A 21520-nucleotide genomic window follows, 5' to 3' on the forward strand; every position below is an offset into this window, starting at 1 on the left:
ACAGACGTTCACGAGAACAACAAATGGATCCAAAGAAAACACTGATCTGCATTTATATGTCAATGTGAACTGTATCATTTGGTTAGACCTCACAATTATCAGTCTGTAGGAAGCGGTGAGGAGAAGGGAGGAGGAGGAAGAAGAGGGAGCAGCACCTCTTATTTACCCACCGAGTGCCTTCTGGAAGAGAGGGGGGAGGTAGAAGAGTGGATGAAGAGGAGGAAAGGGAGGATGAGGAGGAGGAAGGAGTGGAGGGGTAAGTGAGGCTGTTTTATCTCTCTCTCTATCTGTCCCTCTCTCTCTCCCTCTCTCTCTCTCTCTCTCTCCCTCCCTCTCGCTCTAAGAGCATTAACTGTAGAGTGTTCTGCTGGTGACAGGGCTGTCAGGGTCAGATGGCTGCTCAGCCTGATTAGACCAGCTCACAGCAGATCCTCAGCCACGGCACACTGCACTGCACTGCCACAGCAAGGTATAGAGCTGCACACTGGAAGATACTGTGCACTGCAGGCGACGGGCGGGGAGGGTTGAGGGTGAGGTTGCTCCTCTGCGTGACAGTTGGGGCAGAGCTACAGGTTGTTGCTGCTTCGCTGGCACAGATTTCAAGCTCCTGTAGTGGCAGAAACAGAGAAGAGAAAAAGCAGTTGGACTTCACTTCATTGTGTGGCACAGAGGAGTCGATATTTAGTCTGTGTTTGGAGATGACATTGAAGAGCTGACTGGTAAGGACACACATTCAGTACATAGTGCGTTTGTTTTCGTTGCGCTTCAAACTAATATCATATTTGGCAAAGGCTCCTGATGCTGACACGCGGCCAAAAATTACAGGTTCGGTAACTTTTGAGAGCAACAACTTGAGTGACAGTTACAGCACATCATAGAGGATTTACATGCATTTCCATTGCAGAGATAGTAATCACACAAGTTCACCGCAACTCACAGGGAGCAGGAGGACGAGGCTGCGCTGGCATTTGGTGACTGCTGTTCCCACAAAGAAATTTGATGTGTCAGAGAATCAGCTGCCAGTGTAGATACAGCTATAAATACAGCTGCAGGTATTCAGTGTCTACAGGGGTTGACTATAACAGGCAGTCAGCTGGTTGGTTGTCAGCACTCAGACTGTTGCAGGACTTTGCTGCTGCTTCTGCAGGACTATGGTGGAATTGTCAGTGGGTTTGTGTGGATTTCCCTGTTCAGCAGCCAAGCTGTCCACTGATGTGAGAGGCAGGGCTGTGCAGCTTCACAGGAACATTTCAAATCCAGGTATTTAGCATATGCTCCTTTTTCCAGTCACGATTGGAGCTATTACAGAACCCCCCCCCCCCCCCCCCCCCCTCTACAGGTGGAAGGATGTCGAAGGTGAATGTGCTGTCACAGGATTGAACCTATTCGAGGCTACTACTAACCTGCCTACTTGTTGTCTTTAATGCTAACAAGCTTACTGTGTCTCATTCACCATCACGTTAGAGGTACTATAGGAAAGTTTGGCTGCTTAACACGGCTGTAAGATAATATTGAGATCCATTTTTAACTCACTTTGAGTCCTGAGTCAGCCTGGGATAGGGAAACATACAGGCAGTCACACACACACACAACTCGGGAAGCACCTGTTTCTACAAACCAAACTGCGCTCTAACGTAACAGGGACGATCGGATTTACAGTTTTAATTGGAATTACTGCTACTGTCTAGCCGCCGCTCTACGGCTATATGGCATGCTCTTTTGTTTGCGTATGTTATTTTTATATGAAGTCAATCAGCTAAAGTTGAGGAGAGTTAGTATTTCCCTTTGATTCAGGTTTAAATACTTTTATCAAGTCTATCTCTTCCAGTAAAGTAATTGCATTGCCTTGTCTGTGCCTCCAGTTTTTTATCCTGCATGTTTCAATTTTTATTTTGTTGTACCAGCGAGGTTTTAAAAAAATAAACAACATCTCTATAAATTTCAGTAAAGGAAAAAATAAACGTTTGTTATACATCATTCTGTATTGACCTCTATCCTGATAACAAAGGATAAATTCCTAATTATGGATGGTCAACAACCTGGAATAGACTACACTCTTCTGGAGGAGTGAGGGAGTAAGTTGGCATGTGATCACGAAATGTGTGCATGTGTGGACCGTCAGAGCAGGGGTGAAGAGGTGACCACAGATTACCCAGATTACCTCTGGGCTTTCTCTAGTTGTTTGTCTGAAGGTTTGGGCATGTGAGTGGGCGGAGGGTCACATCTCTGAGCACCTTCCCTCATGTCTCCCTCACTACCTCTGCTCACTGTCCTCAACCTCTAAATGTGAGAACAACTTTACTGTGTATTTGATATACAAAAAGATATTTTACTCAATAAGCAAATAGACCACAATTACACTGTTTTGGATTGTCAGTTAAACTACCGCCGGTATTTTCCTGCAGGATATTATATTCCTCCGTTATTAAGCTATTGAGCAGATGTAATGCCTTGTTTTGATTTATAAAAAAAAGGGCTGCTGAGGAAATTACATTATATTTTCAGAGCTGTGCCCATTTTTCGCCTCACTGCGTTGCATTTAATGAATGGAGCAGATGCGAATTTTCTGCAAACACATTGAACCGATAGAAAAAGCAGTTTGGCTCCAGGTAGCATAAACGAGACACAATCCACTGAGTCGAGGGGAAATCAAATGAAACATTTGCTTTTTAGACTTTGTTCCCATTTTTATCCTCAGAGAAAATTCGATTTTGTTGATATTGTGCAGGCTAATCTAATACAAATTTTCCCTATTTTGTAAATCCCATCAAATATTAGATTTTGGAGCTCATGGTGCATCTGTCGTCTTTTGCAAACCCTCAAGTGCATGTCTGTTCAAGTTGCTATTATTACACATAAGGTCTTGATATATGGCAGCCTTTTGGCTTGTGAGTCCATAAACATTGCTTGTAAACGATCATGGGACCAAAGAATTTTCAAATGTACTATTGCGCCCAGCGAAGCAGCACGAGTGTGAGGAGAAGGGCAGAAGCTGGAGCACAGGAAATCTTTCCAAACAACAAAACATATGAGCGGTAGTGGAGCAAATCTCAGCCAAGCAGCGGCTAGCAAGCGCAGGGTTTTGAGTGAAAGCATTACAAAATCTTAACGTGAAATTCTTAACGTGCTTTCAAACTGAAAGACAACACTCTTAAATAAAGATAATTTCAAAAACAATTGTAGGCTTGATTTCATATTTGAAAGCTATGCTCCTACGTAAACCCTACAGGCCTTTTGTTATGGGCAATCTTTACTGACACCTGCAAACATCATAGAAATCCATACACTAAAAATGTAATCATTATTTTAGAAAAGATTGGAAGTGATGTTTTACACAACAACTTACATATGTACATGATGGGTTTTGCTTCGCCAATGGTGTCAGGAGGTGGTTGACCTCCTCTGCTTTGGACTTTCACAGGGGAAAGCCTGAAAAAGAATATATATTCTGGCTTCAATAAAAGCATAAAATCTTTAATTATTTTATATGTTCATGTGTGTATTTGTGTTTTTATCTCTACATTAGCCAGTTAGTTAGTTCTGGACCATTGGAACAAATGCTGAATTACTGAAATTGTATTATCATGAGAATATAAGTTCAATGTTTGATCAGTTTATGCCTCTTTGTGTTTGTCCATTCAGAATCGCTGGTTGATGGAGTTTGTGCAGCGGAGTGGTGACTACTGCCACGCTCAACACGTTTAGACCCTATGTGGGTGAAGGTGGACTATCCCGTCCTGGGGCCCTGAACCCCAAAAGACCATTGGACATTGCCCTCTGAACCAGCAAGCTCATGGGGTAACAAGCGAGGTCTCGCTCACCAGAAGATAACTGGAGAGAGAGAGAGAGGGAGAGGGGAGAGAAAGCCCCTGAGAAAGACAAACGAGAGAAAGAGAGGAGTACAGGACAATCAGAGAGAGAAAAACAAAGATTGGGACACAGAGAGAACTGACACTGTAACCTGTTGGACTATAGGATACAGTCAACTGATGATGTAAAAGAGTCAAGACGACAGCACCGTGGAATTGTGATTATAACTTCAACGGCTAGAAACAGGAAGTTCCACCACGGACAGGAAGTCCAAAATCACCTGAGAACTGGTATAAGTGGAAAACAAAGCAGCAAACTGCTACAGCTGGAGCTAAAGGTGAGAGGTAACTGGTGACCAGACCAAATATGGTGACGCACCAAAGCTTTTAACTCCTGTACTTTTCGGTCTTGTTGTGGCGTTCCACACATCATGGCTTGTCAGGATCTGTGGTGTGCTGTCCATCATTTATTTACTTTCATGTGTGGACTCGTGTGGAAATTCTTATCAGTGTTAAAATAGTAGCTGTAGTAATGTGAGGCACCTCTGAATTACGATTATTATTTTATCAACAACATAACACCTTTGTAATCCATTCAGTGCAAAATACAAAATATAGAAGTGTGAATGTTTCCTAAATTGAAGAATAAACAATAAAATGAAGAGTAAAAAATAATTGAATCACATAAAGAAAGATGATAAAATGTATACATATACATTTTAAACAATAAGCAGTCAGCAAAATAGATTACGGTTATTGATAGTAAAATTATATCCTAAAATAAACTCACATCCCTGTTACCTTCATCAAAATGCAACAAGAGCATTGCTGATCAAGGGGCCGCTCCAATGAAATAGAAACACACCCACATACACACACTTACAATGCCCATCCCTATCAGTCAAGGTTTTATAGCTCCGTCCACATGACTTTCACACAGCTGTGACAGAATTTTTATCTTTCTAATACATGTGTTGCCCCGACTGATTTGTGCTATGATGCAAAGTCATGAGGAAGATGTCAGTCAAACACAGTCTGTGCAGTCACATAGTCCAGAGCATAGAAGATGGATGACATTTCTCCACTTGCTCCCACTAGGTTGTTTGTTTGTTTATGTTGTACAAAAACTAAATGTGAAAATTACAACTTGTCATTTTACTGGTCGCTCTCAATCCTTTTGTAAAGCTCAGATAAGCTAGGCTAATTACCAGGTAGCTCTACATATATATTTGGCATAGTAAATAGACTGTATTTATGCAGAGCTTTTTTAAGTCTTATCGACCACTCAAAGAGATTTACAGCACAAGCCACATTCACCCAGTCTATATGTGGAGCTTCTTCTGTCACACAATGGCCGTCAGGGGCAACTTGGGATTCAGTTCCCTTTGGCACGCAGACTGGAGCAGCCGGGGATCAGAGCATCGACACCCTGGTTTATGGTCAGCCCGCTCAAACCCCAGAGCCAAAGGTGTTTTTTGTCTGCCCCAAAAAGTTGAACAATCGCTTTAAGACTTTAACAGGTGTAGAACAGTGAAGTTTGTGATATTTGGCAGGTTCTACTAAGAGGGATTAAGATATACATGTGATGTCACTTTGCAACAATCAAGACAAATCTGTGAATTTGCATTAGATCAGAGAGTCATGGAAAAGATGTTTGAGATAACTTGTGTCATGACACTTTATTGTGATCACTAATGAACACATGGGGATTTTGATAGGCTTTAAAATGTGCTCCAAACATAGCTCACATATTTGAAATCATAAGTTTGTCCCTGATACTGAGCTTATGATTAACAGCTAAGGGCTAACACATAAAGGTCAGAGGTCCTCCTGGGACGTCAAGATCACACTGGCCACCATGAACCGTCCAGCTCCAGTGGAACTGTGCCACAAGAACATGAGATTCCTCATCACCCACAACCCCACAGACAGCACTCTCAGCTCCTTCATAGAGGTAAGCAACACGTGTGTGTGACATCAGATCACTGCAGAGCTCCAGTCAGAGAGATAATATGCACATATGAAAATCCTCCTCTACCGCTGTTTACCCCTCCAGGACCTGAAGCGGTTTGGTGCCACCACTGTGGTTCGCGTGTGTGACATCACTTATGACAAAACGCAGATTGAGAAAGATGGCATCACTGTGGTGGTGAGGATACGATACAACACACACACACACACGATTGATTGATTGGTTGATTGATTGATTGATAGTGTCTGCTTTTCTTTCAGGATTGGCCCTTTGATGATGGAGCCCCACCTCCGACTAAACTTGTTGATGATTGGCTGGGTCTGCTAAAGAAGAACTTTCAGGAGGATCCAGGATGCTGCGTGGCAGTTCACTGTGTGGCTGGACTGGGACGGTACGATTATTCACCAGTAAAACATGTGCATCACACACCTTTAAGTATGAGGGGAGGAAGAACACAAACACACACACACACACACGTATAAGCACAGAGGGGATTACCTGATCCTTAAAGTAAAGGCCATTGAGGTTTAGTAAAAACCTGCGACTCTATAAACCAGTCATCAACTGCTGGTGTGACAACTGTAACCTGATCACTTGATTTATCTGAGATACAAACTATAATTTCTTTAGACATTAGACCAAACAGAAAAATATGTGACTCTGACCCTGTGTGTGCTCTTACATGCATTCAGGGCTCCTGTGCTGGTTGCCCTGGCTCTGATAGAGAGTGGGATGAAGTATGAGGAAGCTGTTCAACTTATCAGGCAGTGAGTACATTTCTATTTCACATCCTGTGTATTTACCCTCATGCAGTTACAACAACAGAAGAGCTTTTCTGCTTATGGATTTGTGTATTATACATGGGCAAAAAGGTTCTTGGCTCAAATCCTGGTTTGGACAGGGGCGATTCCAAATGTACTTTGCATGTTCTTAGGTCTGCGTAGGTTTTTTCTGACATGCAGATTGGAGTTAGGGTAATTGGAGACTCTAAATTGATGGTAGGTGTGAATGTGAGTGTGACACAATTGGGTCCTGACTTTCTCTGGAGTTTTTCTTTCACACATGAATGACGCAGCAGGAGATTCTCCACTCAGATGCGTTCACAGCAACTCACCTTTAGAGAATCTCCTGCTGTGTTCTCACGCTGGAGAAAGTCTGAAGCTTCTTACTCGAACATTCACTGCATGTCTGAAAGCAGCTTAACAGGTTTAAAGTAGCTGTTGGTAGTCAGCATGTACAGACGCACTGAAAGCAGCATTTTTAAAGGTGTCACCACTGACTTCTACCTTTTTCCACCTTGTTTGTGTGTTTGCATATTTTTAGGAAGCGTCGTGGAGCCATCAACAGCAAACAGCTGACCTACCTGGAGAAATATCGATCCAAGCAGAGACTCCGCTTCAAAGACTCTCACACACACAAGAACAAGTGTTGCATCATGTGAACACACACACACACACACACACACACACACACACACGCACACACGCACGCACGCACGCACACACACTTACATTCTCAGGAATCCAACCATAAGCCTTGCCTCACCCGCATCATTAGCCCATTAGTCTGGGTCTTTCTGAGAGATTTTATGGTAATTTAATAAGACTCAATCTTTGTTCTTTGTTTGTAATGATTACTTTTCTTTTAAAGTTTAGTCTATTGCATTTTCGCTTCATTATAGAGTTTAGAGCGATGGAAAATAAGATGGGAAAGAGATGAGGAATGGAAAATCCCACAAATATTGAGTTTTGTGGCTAATTGTTGAGGCACATTTGCTAGTAGTTCTGTTAAAAACACAAAGTTGGGGTCACGGATAATGTGATGAGGTTTTTGTATCACATTCAATTTTTTCAATAAATCAAACCCATGGTGTGTGCGCACAGGCACACCTGGAGATTTACTATATAAACCTGATGTATCGGCCTTCAAAACCTATGTACAGATGTTCAATATTTTTAAACTAATCTATAATGGAGGAATGTAATTAAATGCAGTGTTTGTGTTTCTTTGAGATTAATGTTTTGCTATGAGAAACCTTTCGAAGTATTTTTGCTAGACGAAAAACTTAAATCAGTGAAACCCAAGAATAACATCACCCCAGCAGCTCAGTGTTTTTTTCAGTGTTCTCTTCTAACATTTTTCCTGTTGGTGTCTGTTATCGGTGTTACTGGAGATATAAGGGCTAGTTTTCATCCATTCGTACACAGCTTCTATAACGCGGATGGCTTACATGAAGCCTTTATTAGGGTTTGTCACAGTCGCTGTTTTAATATTGCGTCATACACTGTGCTTGAGTAATGTGTTTACATATGTGTGTGTGCATTATGTGTTATGCTCTGTTAAATGACACCCACTGAAGGAAACGTAGTGGTTAGCAGCAGCTGATTTCACGTGAGGTTATATATGTTACATATGTGTTATATAAATAGGAAATGTTATTAAATCCACTGTAATCTCACATGACATGAATTCAAGAGCAATGTAAACTAGATGTAAATAATATTAAAAGAGGAGCCACAAATTGTCACTTTCTTCAATGTGAATCTCTCCCTTCATTCGGTGACTACGAACAAATGTGCAAAGACCATTAAATCATTTCTGGTATTACAAATATTTTTTTACATAATGGTGTGGTCACGGAGGAACGTCTGTCACCCCAGCAGTTGATGACACTTAGTCAAACTCTCAGTTTTAATCCGACATGAACGTGGACAAATGAGACATTGCTCTAATTCTATTAAAGATGTTGCCGTGCATTGTCACGTCTTCTAGACCAGGTTAAAGTATCTGACACATGTTTTTTTTCTTGTGAGGTGGAGTTTACTTATTCACTTGATTTGTTCCTGAATGATTCATGTTAACAACTGCTCCTGACACTTGTTTCATTTTTCATTCAGAATTGATTTGTGTTTTTTTTTTTCTTCTGATAATAGAGCATGCACTTTTATGTATTAGCAGGTTGCTTATGACAGTCACCTCTCCATCTGAGTTATGAAAACTCCAAATCTCCATCGATTTGTGAGAAAGAAATGAGTGCAGGGTATGTAAAAATAAAAGAGGCAGTAGTAAGGAATGAGGGTAAAGACATTTTTTACCTGGCTACAGTTTGTTGTTCTTCCTTATATAATGAATGTGTGTGTGTGTGCGCGTGTGTGTGTGCGTGTGTGTGTGTGCTTGGTTGCCTTTAGCTGTTGTTGCTCATTGGGATTGGCCTGAGCTGACACTTCTTTAATGTAAAAACAAAATGCTGTAAATGTTTGTATGTCTGTAAATTCTTGCATTGTTTAATAAAAGTTTTGTCATTGTGTCTACATGTTAATAGTTGTTCATCAGTTCACTTTTACAACGTTTGTATGGGTACCTATTTTGTGGCCTTGTTACTTTTTATTTCACTCGAAATTAGAAAACATAAAATCACAAATTGAAAATAAAAACAGCGGTAAAAGAAGAATGTGCCAATTTTAAAACTTTGTTATTACCTTTTTAGCTGCATAATAAAAAAAAAACACTATTGTTACTACTAATGGATTTATAAATGCACATTAAGCCATGTCTACCAGCTTGACGATAAAGCCTTAACTGAGGCATTATAACTAAAAGCTTTTACCACAGTGCAGTGAATGGGTCTTGGTATTTGATTTATATTCAGACATTACAACATAAAGAATACTTACTTCAGTTATTTATTTATTCCAAAGTTCTCATTAATTTGTACTATAACGTTGTATGGTCTAATTATGTTCCATTTTGCTGGAAATTATCCAACATAAAATCACAAACTCTATTGTAATTGAGCATTACTCTGTGAGACTCCCAACAGTTTTGACACCTCTTGACACAAATATGTTGGATAGTAATACAATAATAACAGTGGTAGAGGGAATAAAATTGAATCTATTTGAGGAAAAAAAAATATTCTTGAGGATGCTGGCTTTCCCCACCCAACTGCAATTCAGTCTTCCAGCCACAGAGATCGCTGTGTGCTACATTACCAACAGATCCTGTTCGATACAGTCTACGCTTCCGCTGGTGGGAATTACTCGTGTCGCAGATTCGACAGAAATTTCTACACACGTAATGCAAAATTCGCTCTAAATCTAAAGTAGAGGTTATATTTAGTCGTATGATGGCGCGTGCCCGTTGATAAATTAGTTTTATTTAGCTGCTCATGCGCTGGAGAAATGGATGCACAGGGAGCAGGTAAGAATTTTTGCTTCAACTCGAATATGTCGGATCTGCATTTTCGCTCAGGCCGAATCAAAATAACCAAACGCTTCTACATTTGAAACCATTCATTGTAAGAATCCGGCATTTTCTGTGGACTCCGTTGATATGATCCTCACTTTTGAATCCACGTGTTGTGCAGAGTTTGGTCCGAGTCTGTGAACATGTGTTTCCTGAAGAGTTGACTCCTCCACCGTTAGATCAGAAGTAATGAAAGTTTGAAGACATCATCAAACTGAGTGGACACAGAAACATCATCATCTTCATGAAGAGAAAAATAATGAAATATATGAACAGTCACTTTAAAAACTAGCTCATCGTTTCATGGCATCGTTATTTCCACTTTGCTGCGAATCTTTTATCAAGAAAACTCAATGTCCCGAGGTGCTGCACATATGTGGGATGTTACTTTATGAAAAGTTTGAAGAAAATTTTAAACTCACATGGAGAAAAATAACAATTGATATTAGACCTGCAGCAATAAGTTCAGCAACTATTTTCATTTTAATTTGAAATTTCAAGTTTAAATGTGATGCCCCTCAAACATGAAAGTTTCCTTATATACTACTTTTTTTTTTACATCATATTTAGCTGTATATTTATAAGTCTGCTCCCTGTTTGGAGGAAGATAAATGATGTTGTTCTTTTTCATTTTTCTCACGCTCTTATTTTAGAATGACATGTTTTACTCACACCTTCCTTCTCCCTGTCTTTCCAGATGGTTCTGTGTTCATGTGTCGGCTGTGCAACCTCTTCTCTCCCAGTCGCCCTCTGCTCCTGGTCCATTGCTCCCAGGAGCATCCCCAGCAGGAGCCTCCTGGTGACATCATCATTGTGCTGCAGCCCCTTGAATCAGCGCCTGTAGAGACACTGACAGGTCAGATTGGGGCAGGCACTGCCAGGACTACTTCATTCTGTGTCCTAATCGTTATGACTACCTTCACTAAATTGAGGATGAATTTGACTTGATAATCAGTGCAAGAATATTAATATAGGAATCAATTTCACAACTGGACCATCATGTTTATTGTACAAAGTTATTTAGAAGATAATTAAAATGAAAAGCTATTACAACTAATGAATGTATTGGTATGATGTATTGCTGACAGTGGAGTTCTATGCAAATGCAGAAGCTACAGTAGAGCTTTAGCTACTCAGAAAACAATTGTTTGTGGCATAATCTCATTGTTGATTTTGGTCTTGTACATTGAAAACCCCTCTGTTCTGTTGTCTCTCTGGTCCACAGAGATCCCAGTGAAGCGAAAGCGAGGACGACCAAAAGGCTCCACGAAGAAGTCCAAGACCGACTCCACCCATTCTCTGGCGGATAATTCTCATGGACAAGAAGAGGAGAATAAGAAGCAGGGAGACCCACAAAATAGCTCAATAGAAGGTAGATCTGTGATTATTTCTTTTTCATGTAAAATATTGGACAATTATCATCTGGAAAAAGCTATTTAATGGAATTCACACTGAGTAAACCTGACAGCCTCTACTAACACAACAGCTTAGTTTGTTCAGTTGATCTGTTGACATTTTAAGCCGAGGGCCTGTAATATGCAGCAGGTTAACATCAGAGAATCAGATCAAAACCTGTCAACAGCCCAACTACTGACCAATCAGATCAATGGAAAACCAGAGTCATCATTCGACAGGATCCTGACTGGGACAAAATAAATTCCAATTAAGTGACAAATATAAATAGCCAGAGCTATCTCTATAGATGAGTGGAATCATTTTGCTTTTCCAAACTTTCCGTGTGTCTACTCTGTTTTTAATACTTAGCTCCTACAAACAGAGGGAGCGTTTATCACAATAAATAAATACATCGGAAGTATTCAAGCTTTATTCAACAAACATTATTTGAATCCTGACAGTGTTAAAACATTTATTTTCTTGCTCTATCATGAAAACTCAGAACAACACGAGGAGGCTGTGTGATGATAGTTAGAAATAAAAACGAAACCCTCTTATGTCTTTTATTAAAAAATGATTCTCACAATAAATATTTCCCATTTCATAAATGCACATTTCATTCATATCGACCTCATCAGACATTAACTACTTCTCCTCTCTTCCTGCTTTGGCAGCAGAAGCAGACATTACTTAATTCTCTTTTTTATCTGCATTACTTCATAGTTTGATCATGAGACCAAAAAGCTTAAATCTATTTGGATAAAATTCCTTTGCTCATTTACAGTTTATCCTTTGCCCCACTTTTAAAAATCTGAAAACTATTTCCAGGGTTTCTTTCATATTCTAGTTGTTTAATCATATTGTTTAAATTTCACATTGTTGATTATCACTTTTGTCTGTTGCTGTAACACCATTTACCAGCAGGTAGCAGTGTTTCCTCTCATCATATTTAGTACATTATTATTCATCTTTCTGTGGCTGCTGCTTGTAATACATGACTCCCACTTTTAACATGAACGTGCTTGTAAATCCAGGGTTAACTGGGCCAGTTGATAACTAGCTTCTGAGTCTACTTTAACCAGGACGGCCAATGTTGGGTTCAATGATTCTTGTAAATATGCTAGACAAACGGTTTCCTTCACTCTGCATTCTGATTCTTTTTTTGTTATGTTCTTCTCCTAGGTGAAAGCTACACTAGGATTTTGGAACTCGATTGTAAAAACTGCCATCGCACCTTCAGCAACAGACGACAGATCCTCAAACACATATGTCTGAGAGAAGACGAGGGGGACAATGAAGAGGAGATTGGTGAGGAGTGACATGGCAAAGACATACATTTGAAATAAGTAACAAGAACAGATAAGTGAACATGTGCCGCATATCTTGACAAACGACACCAAGTTGGGTGGCTTTCTGGAAGCATTTTAGAAAATATAATTACACATCATTAAATATGTCTGTTAACTAGAAATGTTGGGGATACAGTACAGAACAATACAATTTACATACATTCACTGGACACTGGATTGTTTGGACTGATTAAAAAACACAAATTTCCAGGGGGAAACTTTGTCGGAGTAGAAGTTGAGGATTCTGCAACTTTGGACCATGCAGAAGCTGATCTAAACAAGAAGAAGAAAAACACAGAGAAGCCAGAAAAAGGTAAGTTCACGCTCTGGACATAGTTTCTTTAAATACTTTCTCACATTTATACTTTTGTTTTGAAGTCTGAAAGCAGATATGATGGCTGTGATATTTACTGTACCCTGAATGAAGACATTAAAAGATATCTACCTCTATTAGCTAGTCTGGGTTAGAAGTGTGCCATTGGCTGAAAGATGCCTGCAGTCATTTGATCTGCATACATACTCAGTGTTACTGTCCCGAATCAGTTCAGGTTTATTTTTACAGTCCAAACAGGCTGAACATTTTTTTGCTGTCTCTTTTTCAGACATTGGCAGCTTCAGATCCCAGAGAAATGGCCGAAGCCAAATATCCAAAGAAGGAGACGCAGCAACAGAAAACAAGAAATCAGTCATCAGCGTTGTTCTGAAAGAAGATCAGACACTTCCAGGTCAGAATTTTTCTTTTGTAAATGTATGAAAATAAATAAATGTCTCGATTATTGAAGGCAGTATGTTGTATGTATAATATTAACTTAATCTCAACAGGTGTATTTAAAATGGTTCCAGTAGAGAAAAGTTCAGGGGATACAGAGTCTGCTCTCGACAAGACTCAGCCTCAGGTAAAAAAAATACAGAAATATGAAAGAGACAACTCAGAGAAGATACAGAAAAATACATTTTTAGTTGTATTTTCACAATTTTGATATATAAAATTTCTGGTACATCATGGATGTAAAGGAGGTTTTGTCCATGGTGCTCACAAAATTTTATATAAATATATAAAAGGTCTTTCTTTCAGTGTTTCATATGGATAAGTCCCTCTGAACACCTTTCATTGCAAGTACTTTACTGTCAAAATTGTCTTTGTGAAAGCTGTTGACTGTCGTGTATGGGTCCTACTGGTCACCGTGTTTTTTACAGAACGATGTTCTGTAAAAGTAAAATAAAAGTTATTTTTCCACAAATTTTTAGCATTTGAGCTGACTTTTAAATATGGAGATTCTGTGATTGCATTTGTTATTATCTTACTTTAGTTGCTTCACCATTATGAGACAGGTTTATTTTCTGAATCTTTCAGGTCACCCAGCCGTCTGCAGTTGTCCAGAGTCAGTCACAAGACCTTTCAAGTGAAGCCACCATCTCGGACTGTAACTCTGAAACGGACCAAGAGCCGAGGTACATAATGGATAATCTTTATCTCCAATGATATTCTTTGAACGTAATTAATGATTTTGCATAATATCTCACTATCAGTGAGGCAATCTATCAAAACACTGCAACAGACCTGAGAGATGACCTATCAATCACATGCATACATAATGTTATATAGCCCTGTTTCAATATCGACTTGTAGTCGTTTGATCACCAGTATTATCTAGTCAGTAATCGGTTCCTTTTGTTTTCTAGCTCCAACCCAACCTTCACAACAACAACAACAACAGAAGCAGCAGCCAGCAGAGGCTTCCAGGAATATTCTATCAAGCAAAATAATACCAAGTACTGTATGAATATTTTTTTAACAGTAATTTCTCTTTACAGTTGTTACATTTTCATTTGCAGGTAATTAAAACTTCTACAAGCATCATAATGTTTGTTGTAAATACAACATCATCTAATTTTACAAGTAGAGATAAAAGTGATTTAGTTTGTTTGCTTGTTGTTCACTGTGCAGACATAGCAACAGTAATATCTGTCAATGGGAAAATATAATATTGTCGCTCTCTTGTCTCCCAGTTTACCTCAGAGCCAGCTGAAGATCTTCACCTGTGAGTTCTGTAAAAAGATCTTTAAGTTCAGACACTCGCTGGTCGCTCACCTCAGGACGCACACGCAGGAGAAACCCTTCCAGTGTCCACACTGTGACTACGCATCCGCCATCAAAGGTGAATCCAGGCTCGCTGACACACACACACAGACAAATCACAGCCAGAAAAAAAATATTTGTAAATATGTAAAAAACTGCTCACTTACCTATGTACTTTATTTTTTCCTCAAAGCCAACCTGAATGTTCACCTGAGGAAACACACAGGAGAGAAGTTCAGCTGTCAGCACTGTTCTTTCACCTGCCTCAGCCCAGGACACCTCAAGGTATTTGTATTACTTTAAAACTGTTATTACTACCTCCGCCAAGGAGGTTATGTTTTCGTCTGTGTTTGTTTGTCTGTTGATTAAATACTGGATGGATTACCACAAAAGTTGGTGGAAGGGTGTGGTATGGGTCTGGGGTTAGGGTTAGGCTAAACCTAGGCTAAACCTAACCCTAACCCCTAAAAATGCAGAATAGAAGTGAGTTGAATATTGCACCTGCCCTAAAAACATAAGATATTATTTGTTATTTGTGTTTTGGTTGTACTCTTTGATTCTTGTTCTGTGAGAGGCAGTTTTCTCTGTTTTTGATTCTGGCTTTCTATAGTCGTTGTGGTCGCTGCTGTAATTCTGCGTTTCTGGTCATGCAGGTCCACATAGAGCGAGTCCACATGAAGGTGAAGCAGCACTGCAGCTTCTGTGCGAAAAAATACTCCGATGTCAAGAACTTGCTGAAACACATGGAGAAACGTCATAACCTCAAAGACTCTAAGGTCCACCAGAGCTACCAGGAACTGAGGTACAACCTGCTGTGCATGATAATTGAATTCATCCGTATCTACTTTTTGACCAACTCACCCACCTGCCTTTCTAATTCACTCTGTTCTAGTTTAAAGACTCGTCAGGGCCTAAGACAGCTCCTGTACCACTGTCCAACCTGTAAACGACGCTTCAAGAACCAACTCGAGCGGGAGCGTCACCTGTTGGTCCACGGGCCTCTGCGTCCCTTCGCCTGCCTGCTCTGTGACCATGCCGCAACCAAGCTGGACGCCCTCGCCGTTCATGTCAAGAAGCACCTCTTCCTGTACATGTGCTCTGTGTGTGACGGGAAGTTTGTCAGCTGTCAGAGACTAAAGAGTCACCTGAAAGAGTCTCACCCCGACCTGGACCAGGAGCAGGCCTTCAGCAACTGTATCGATAACAGCTACTTTCTGATACAGCCCGGAGGAGACGCGAGGGGGGACGAGGAGAGGGAGGACACAGAAGGAGGGGGACAGGAAGAGCCCAGGACAGAGCAGGAAGGTGGAGATGAGAGGATGATAGAGGAGGGTGGAAGAAATGGAGGAGGGGAGGAGTTGCCTGGTGGTGAAGCGGAGAAGCTGGAAACTGTCGCAAGGGAAGAGAGGGAGAATGAGGGGGAGGAAGCTAAAGCTCAGGGTGAAAGTTTGGAAGATGTGCAGGTCACAGAAGAAGAAACACAAGAAGTGATTTCTATAGAAACTTCAACTCCCACTGACATACAGGACAAAACAACAGCTGGGGAAGCAGCACAGGCCAACTCAGCGGACCCATGCACCCCTGCAGCCGAAAATATTGACAGACACGAACACAACACAAAAACTTGTCCATCACCGGAGAGCAATCACAGCCCTCACATGGAGGACAGGACTCAAGAAAACACACATGCAGCCAAAAACACAGACACACCTTCTTCATCAGGAAACTCAGACTTACCTGATTTAGGCGTTAACACACCTTCGTCCCCGGTACCTCCAGGGGCAGAGGATCAAACCCCACATTCAGAGAAGGTAAATCTTTTTTTTTTTAGGTTTTGTTGGGTGTTTTTGTTTATCTTGCTTATTTCTCTTAGCAAAAACAGGGGAATGTTTTTTTGTTTTTTTTGCTTGAAGTGACAATGATTAATCAAACAAGGGTGATGGCAGGCAATGATAGTGTTAAAAAAAAGATGCTTCAGTAACTATGTTTACTATTGTCATCAAAAAATATGAATAACAACAACACACCAATATGACTAAACCAATGGAAAAGTTCTTATGGTTCTTTCTTGTTTCAGTTATTGTTTGTATTGTTTGACGATATGGGGAAATTCTTACTATTATTGGTTCAATGTTATGTTATTTCCACTTGATTCATTTTAAGGGTTTTGTTTATCTCTGCTTTGAAGAGTGCATTCCAGCAGGTGTTTTCATCTCTTCAGAAGACTCACCTCAACATGGAGACTTTCCAGCAGCTCAGGAGACTTTACGGAGACTTAGAATGCCAATACTGTGGTGAGATGAGGAAACCCCCTTATGTCAACTGGTTTTGTTCTGTTATTTTTAGTTAGTTTTTTCTACATATTATTATTTTAATACTAATACTTTAATCCTTTCCCCCTATTTTTCTGCTGCACAGGTAAACTGTTCTGGTACAAAGTCCAATATAACATCCACGTACGCACCCACACCAAGGAGCACCTGCACTACTGTACAAAGTGTAGCTACTCGTCCATCACCAAAAGCTCCTTAAAGCGGCACCAGATCCAGAAGCACAGCGGTTTGCTGCTGCCTTGTTCTAATCCCGGCTGTAAATACACCACACCTGACAAATACAAACTACAAGCCCATCTGAGGACGCACCAGGAACAGGTAACCAGCCTGAGGAAATCCTCAGTATTCAGAGAAGTCCTTTTTGATAGACTGCCTGTACACCCCTGGCACACTGAGGAGTTCAAGAGCTGTTATATTTAGTTTGACCTCTTCACCTTTTGTGCTGTGGTTGGAGCACACGGCCTCACCTCAGCTACCTCAGAGAACCAACAGTCCTTTTACCTTTTTACCACATCCTGGAAGAATTATCAATCTCTGATTCCATGTTATTTTATGTAATTACACATTTGATCAAAAGTAAAATTTTTGCAATAAGAGGAATTTGATCTGAGCCGTAGGGCCAAATAGTTTTTTGTTTTTGTGAGGGATGTAATAACGACATGATGATGTCTTTGTCTTGCTGTGGATTTTTCAGGGGAAGAGTGTGGCCTGTCCCGTCTGCCAGCAAAGCATCGCAGAGCACAAGCTCAAAAACCACATGAAAACATCCCACCCTGGTAAAGAACACACAAATATACCCAGATATTTATTTGCTCCATCTTTAGATTAGCCCCTCTAATTTAGCTTTGTTTCATTACGAGGCAACTGTTTGTAATGGAGTATGCTCTTTTGGCACTGTTGAATGTTTATAATAACCTGGAATACCTCCATTATTTATGGGGAAATAATTATAATTTGTTTTAACTGAAACTTTTTCTAGATTGGCATAAATACCTTGTCACATAGTCGTGTGTGTGTGTGTGTGTTGGACAGATGGGCGGCCTGTGCGGGGAAAAGGATTGATGGCGCAGCGTGCGAAGAAGTGCCCGTACTGTGACTCCTACTTCCTGAGGAAGAGCAGAGACTTTAAGCAGCACATCTGGGCCCACGAAGGTGAGACATCCCTCTGCCTTTAACACGCACACACACTCACAATGTTACGAGTTTTGTTGCGAGGAAGTAAAAATATTAATCAGAGTCCTCCTTCCCTCAGTCTCTGCTTTAACAATTGCACACCTCGATAAAATGTTAACCTTGAAGTTACATCTGTCACGAGGCTGTGGTACCTTTCTTGTCAGGTTGAAAAACCCCAAACTCTAGAAAAAAAGTACATCTTTTTAGCATTTGCTGTTCTCCGATATTCTTATCGAGTTGTGTTTTCTGGGCTCCTTTTTAAGTGTGTATTTGCACATGTGTCCATCTGTGCAGGTCTGAAGCCGTTCCTCTGCAGCTTGTGTGACTACGCAGGTCGCAGCAAGAGCAACCTCAAGTCCCATCTGAATCGACACAACACAGAGAAACCTCATCTCTGTGATCTGTGCGGTAAAAAGTTCAAATCTAAAGTCACACTGAAAAGCCACAGACAGAGCCATACAAAAGAAGGTATGCAAACTCTCCTGTGTCACTGCTGATGATGTATATTTTTTATTTCAATGTTTAATTCTTTTTCTATTTGCTGTTATCTGTTTGATAATTTACCTATTTTATGTTTTATAATGATTATGCACTGTACGTCACAAGTGTTCTGTTGGATTAGCAGAGATTGAGGATGTGCAAAGCGATGATAAAAAATAAGAGCAGTAATCTTTGTTTGTTCAGGGAAGAGGTTTCAATGTTCGGAGTGTGACTTTACCTCGGTCTCTAAACCTGCCCTGCTCAGACATAAGGAGCAACACGCTCAATTTAAGGTTGGAATTCTCACACACACACACACACACACACACACACACACACACACACACACACACACACACACACACACACAAACACAAACACACACCTTATTCTCAGTATGTAGAAATACCATTATACTATAATGTATCTCTATTAATGCATGGTAATTTATTAGTAGGGAGATATTACCTACAAACCCCATTCATTTTGTTTGTTTGGGAAACATAAATTGATTTCCATAAAGTATGTAATAATTTTAATATAATTATGAATTTTTTGAATATTAATATAATTTATTTTTAATATACAGATGTGTGTATTTAACTTTTACATTTCATCTTTCAACAGTTGAGTCTCATTTAGTAGATAATCAGTAGATTTAGTCAACCATTCGCAACCCGTTTCCTCAAGCAAATTTAAACAATACAAATGGGTCATAAACAATCACTGTTGATGAGATGTTCAGAAAAATCAATAGATATTAAACAATTCAGGCTCGTCCTCCTCATATTTCCTGTTTTTACTTGTGTGTGTGTTTTTGTCTTTGTAGCCATTCCGTTGTGCCCACTGCCGCTACTCCTGTAACCTCACTGGTCCTCTGAAGCGACACTACAGCTTGAAACACCCAGATCAGAAATATGAGAATGCCGGAACCGGGCTGCCCAATGCTGATGCTCTGAAACAGCAAGGTCTCACCTCCTTTCCTTCCTGTTTTTAACGATACACTCCTCTTCAGTGTTTGAACTGTACAGAACCTTGTTTCCCTGGTTTCAAAAGGCCCTTTACAAATAAAGTTCACTTACTTACGACCATAGGACCTTTGTACACTTTAAATACTGTTTAAAGTGCAGTTGATGTTAGGGTTGGGACTGTCAGGAGTGGGAATTTATTTGATACAAGGTGAAAAGGGTTACTCATTGTTATGTGTTGGTATGTGTTTAGGTGGAAAGAAGTGTCCTGATTGTGACTTTGTTTACGGCACCAAGTGGGAGCTGAATCGCCACATGAAGAGCAAACACATCCAGAAAGTGGTGGAGGAAACCTGGGAGGTAAACATGTACACATACATAGACTAGACAGGGAGAAAAAGAGGCATTGCATTAATTTACTGGTCACTGAATATCTGATTTAGACATTTTGAAACTGCTGCCAACATATGAGAAGAAAGAGATGCTCACTAGCTACACCATGATATCACATAGTATACATAACAGATGTTTTTATTTGTCAAAGCCTGAGTTTTCAGGATAATACAATATCTGCCATATGTATAAATATCCAGACTGGTGAGACAATAGAGGCCCAATATGTGACTGTGGGGGATGAAGAGCTGCTGACAGAAGAACCTGTAGCAGCGCTGCACGACAACGGTAACAACACCAACAGTGACAGACATGCGGTAGATAAGTGACTCAGCCTCTGCACAGACCAGAGACCTTTTAAAAAAATGTTTATCTGCACAAACAATCTGGGAAGTGCTGTTTGTTGCCATTTCTATTTATTTATGTTATGAATGGAATTTAGTTTGTGCCTTGTGTAACTAACACACACACACTTTTTTTTTTCAGTTGATATCCAGGAGATCACTGAGTTCAGTGCAGAGGCTCATGATGCTGTCACCTCCATGGTCGCCATGGCTCCAGGCACTGTTACCGTCGTACAGCAGGTAAACGTCATCACATCACTCACTCAGAATAGTGCGACTGGTTTCAACAAAACTTTGACGCTGAGTTGTGGCAAAAGTTGCAGGTGGGTGACGAACAGGAAATTGATAACTGCGGCGAACAGCTGATGGTGGTGAACGAAGACGGGGACTTAACCGGTGACCAGGTGATGGTGGTGGAGGATGAACATGGCCTGGAGGCTCTGACCGTCCTCACTCAGGGAGAAAACACTCACCACTATATCGTCTACGTTCAGGAACACACTGTAGAAATCAACTAGCAATGCTAGAATTTTAACATAAGATTATTGACCTATCCACACTGAGTGGCTCACGGATTATGGATCAGTTAGTGAATGTAAATAAAATCAAATGTACAAAATTAACAATAAAATCTTGATTTAGTAAACGTTTGTTCGTCTTCATTAAGGATTTTCTTCATCATTCTTCAACAGTTAATGCAATGCTTTGTTTTGTGATTAAGTGACATATTATTTACTTTCTATAGTATTTTATAAAGTATATTTAAACATAAAGACGTTTTTAGAGAATCTAAACTTTGCATTATGATCTCACTGTAGCTCAGAAATAGTAATAACACTGTGCTGTGTCAAGTACACAAATCTGACAGTATTGACTTGTGGTGAATTGTACAGACTGCCATAAGGCTGAAAATCAGGTCAGCCTCCACCCTGGCAAAGACAAACAAGTCACAGCACAGACTGGAGATAAGAATTGTGCT

General features: G+C 40.3%; 2 protein-coding genes across 6 annotated transcripts; both read left to right on the top strand.

The window, feature by feature from the left end:
* On the top strand, window positions 1-8007 carry LOC117777082 (protein tyrosine phosphatase type IVA 3-like). 4 transcript variants are annotated; one of them, XM_034611604.1, is made up of 7 exons: window positions 1-256; window positions 3643-4147; window positions 5607-5763; window positions 5866-5958; window positions 6042-6172; window positions 6474-6548; window positions 7105-8007. In XM_034611604.1, the coding sequence occupies exons 3-7, from the start codon at window positions 5668-5670 to the stop codon at window positions 7220-7222; spliced, it is 513 nt and encodes a 170-aa protein (XP_034467495.1). In that variant the 5' UTR covers window positions 1-256; window positions 3643-4147; window positions 5607-5667; the 3' UTR covers window positions 7223-8007. The 4 variants fall into 4 exon arrangements, with proteins under 4 accessions (XP_034467495.1, XP_034467492.1, XP_034467493.1 ...); XM_034611601.1 differs by lacking the exon at window positions 1-256 and adding an exon at window positions 334-719; XM_034611602.1 differs by lacking the exon at window positions 1-256 and adding an exon at window positions 934-1260.
* Window positions 8008-9766: 1759 nt separating this feature from the next.
* LOC117777072 (zinc finger protein ZFAT-like) lies at window positions 9767-21190 on the top strand. Of its 2 annotated transcripts, none has more exons than XM_034611590.1 (24): window positions 9767-9981; window positions 10724-10882; window positions 11252-11398; window positions 12604-12729; window positions 12982-13083; window positions 13373-13495; window positions 13593-13666; window positions 14125-14222; window positions 14454-14543; window positions 14781-14929; window positions 15044-15135; window positions 15504-15652; window positions 15743-16661; window positions 17039-17144; window positions 17269-17501; window positions 17878-17959; window positions 18216-18335; window positions 18651-18824; window positions 19041-19129; window positions 19666-19804; window positions 20058-20164; window positions 20398-20485; window positions 20684-20781; window positions 20859-21190. In XM_034611590.1, exons 1-24 carry the CDS (start codon window positions 9963-9965, stop codon window positions 21057-21059), a joined length of 3684 nt encoding a protein of 1227 aa, XP_034467481.1. In that variant the 5' UTR covers window positions 9767-9962; the 3' UTR covers window positions 21060-21190. The 2 variants fall into 2 exon arrangements, with proteins under 2 accessions (XP_034467481.1, XP_034467482.1); XM_034611591.1 differs by having other exon boundaries at window positions 9791-9981; window positions 20865-21190.
* Window positions 21191-21520: the final 330 nt, after the last annotated feature.

This window comes from Hippoglossus hippoglossus, chromosome 16, assembly GCF_009819705.1.
Source record: "Hippoglossus hippoglossus isolate fHipHip1 chromosome 16, fHipHip1.pri, whole genome shotgun sequence".
NCBI classification, from domain to species: domain Eukaryota; kingdom Metazoa; phylum Chordata; class Actinopteri; order Pleuronectiformes; family Pleuronectidae; genus Hippoglossus; species Hippoglossus hippoglossus.

Coding starts and splice junctions, on each gene's coding strand:
- LOC117777072 (XM_034611590.1), top strand. Junction 17,145..17,268: donor CTTAGAATGCCAATACTGTG/GTGAGATGAGGA, acceptor TCTGCTGCACAG/GTAAACTGTTCTGGTACAAA. Junction 18,336..18,650: donor GCACATCTGGGCCCACGAAG/GTGAGACATCCC, acceptor CCATCTGTGCAG/GTCTGAAGCCGTTCCTCTGC.
- LOC117777082 (XM_034611604.1), top strand. CDS start 5,668: ATGAACCGTCCAGCTCCAGTGGAACTGTGCCACAAGAACATGAGATTC. Junction 5,959..6,041: donor AAGATGGCATCACTGTGGTG/GTGAGGATACGA, acceptor CTTTTCTTTCAG/GATTGGCCCTTTGATGATGG. Junction 6,173..6,473: donor TGTGTGGCTGGACTGGGACG/GTACGATTATTC, acceptor ACATGCATTCAG/GGCTCCTGTGCTGGTTGCCC.